Source organism: Stegostoma tigrinum, chromosome 30, assembly GCF_030684315.1.
Source record: "Stegostoma tigrinum isolate sSteTig4 chromosome 30, sSteTig4.hap1, whole genome shotgun sequence".
NCBI lineage: Eukaryota > Metazoa > Chordata > Chondrichthyes > Orectolobiformes > Stegostomatidae > Stegostoma > Stegostoma tigrinum.
Genome location: NC_081383.1, coordinates 793155 through 794931, shown reverse-complemented (window position 1 = coordinate 794931; position 1777 = coordinate 793155). Strand labels below are relative to the sequence as shown.

General features: G+C 46.1%; 1 protein-coding gene across 1 annotated transcript in view; it reads left to right on the top strand.

Moving 5' to 3' along the window:
- Nucleotides 1-1272: 1272 nt before the first annotated feature.
- Nucleotides 1273-1777, top strand: part of LOC132206065 (proteinase-activated receptor 3-like) — a 14292-nt gene continuing 13787 nt past the window's right edge. Inside the window, exon 1 of the mRNA XM_059638482.1 lies at nt 1273-1457. Coding sequence (XP_059494465.1) covers nt 1379-1457 — 79 coding nt within the window. The 5' untranslated portion in view covers nt 1273-1378. The remainder of the gene's footprint in view (nt 1458-1777) is intronic.

The window sequence follows — 1777 nt, the reverse complement described above, 5'->3', positions numbered from 1 at the left end:
CTCTGAGGGCATAAAGATCATCACTAAAAGGTGCAGCAATCTCCTCCCTCATTTCCCACAGGAACCTTGGGTATATCCCGTCTGGCCCAGGGGACTTATCGATCCTCTTTTTTTTAAACATTTTGAGCACATCTTCCTTCCTAACATCAACCTGTTCCACGCTGTCCTCACAAACAACAAGGCCCTGTCACTATTGAACACTGAAGCAAAGCATTTATTGACGATCTCCCCTACCTCCTCCGACTGCAGGCACAAGTTCCCTCCAGTATCCCTGATTGGCCCTAGCCTCACTCTGGCCATCCTCTTGTTCCTCACCTCAGTACAGAATGCCTTGGGGTTTTCCTTAATCCTACCCACCAAGGCTTTTCATGCCCCCTGGAGGAACACAGCAGGCCAGGCAGCATCAGAGGAGTGGGAGACCCGAGACCCTGGAATGCTCTGCCCCAGAAGGCAGTGGAGGCCAAGTCTCTGGATAGTTTCAAGAAAGAGATAGATAGAGCTCTTAAAGATAGTGGAATCAAGGGTTATGGGGATAAGGCAGGAAAAGGATACTGATTGTGGATGATCAGCCATGATCACAATGAATGATGGAGCTGGCTCGAAGGGCCGAATGCCCTACTCCAGCACCAATTGTCTATTGTCTTTTGTCTTTTGTCTAGGACAGAAACATTGACTCTTCTGCTCCTCTGAAGCTGCCTGACCTTGATGGGAAGGTATGCTGAAGCTATGGCAGCTATTGAGTTAGTTTGTCGGGGGGAGGTTAGGCACGACAAGACATTGATTATGAGCCAACGAGCCAAACGTCGAAAACCCAGTTTCTCTCAGGGATCCTGGTAACAGGACAAACTGTGCCCAGACGCAACTAAACAGTCCCATGGATTGCAGCCTGTTCTCAGTGAGGTGAATGGAAAAGAAGACCGGGATGTGGAGAAAAGTGGGAGCAGTTTTAATGTTACATTATTGTCCAGCATTAAAACTGCTGCCATCGGAACCTTGGGTCAAACTCTTTGCAACCAGTTTTTGTGATCGGTTTCGAAATGTTGTAACGAATATGTGAGTCATACAAAGGTGAATGGGAGAATGGCAGCTGTTTATTGGAATGGTTTTGTTCTTAAAGTGAACACAGACTGAACAATTCCAGAATCCTGACTCTTCGGTATGTTACTTGTCACCAATGTGAGTTTCTGTTAGGAATATTTTACCAGCCAGAAGCTGGGGGTAGTCCCTCAGCCTAACATGAGCCTGTGATGTTGATTTCCTGGCAATCGATTCCATGAGCTGTGTCTACGTCGGGTTTCCTGTGTCACAGAGAACACAAAGCCATCAAACAGCCAGATTGCCCTGAGAGTCTACGGGCGAGGTCAGCAGCTCTACACCAATGGCCAAAGCATTCTACCGAAACCTTGTTCTGCTTGTGCTGTTATTCTTACCTACAGCACTCAACCAACTGAATCAAGGTAAGATTCATATTTTATCTTGTTAACAAACTCAACATATTTTTGTGAAAGCGTGTTTCGAGTTCTTTGAACAGATGCTTTTGGATTCTCAAGAGGCAGCTGATGAGATGCTGCGTTCTGGTTAATGTATGAGATAAGAGTGCATGTTGGTGATGGATTCACACAGACACTGGCCTGCTTAAAAGACAAGAAACAATTTGCCACTTTCAGATATACACTGTCCCTTGTGGAGTGCTACAGGGGTCACAGCTTGGGCCTGGCCTGTTCTTGGTATTACTATATATTAGTGAATTGTGACTGTATTTGCTGATCGATGCAAA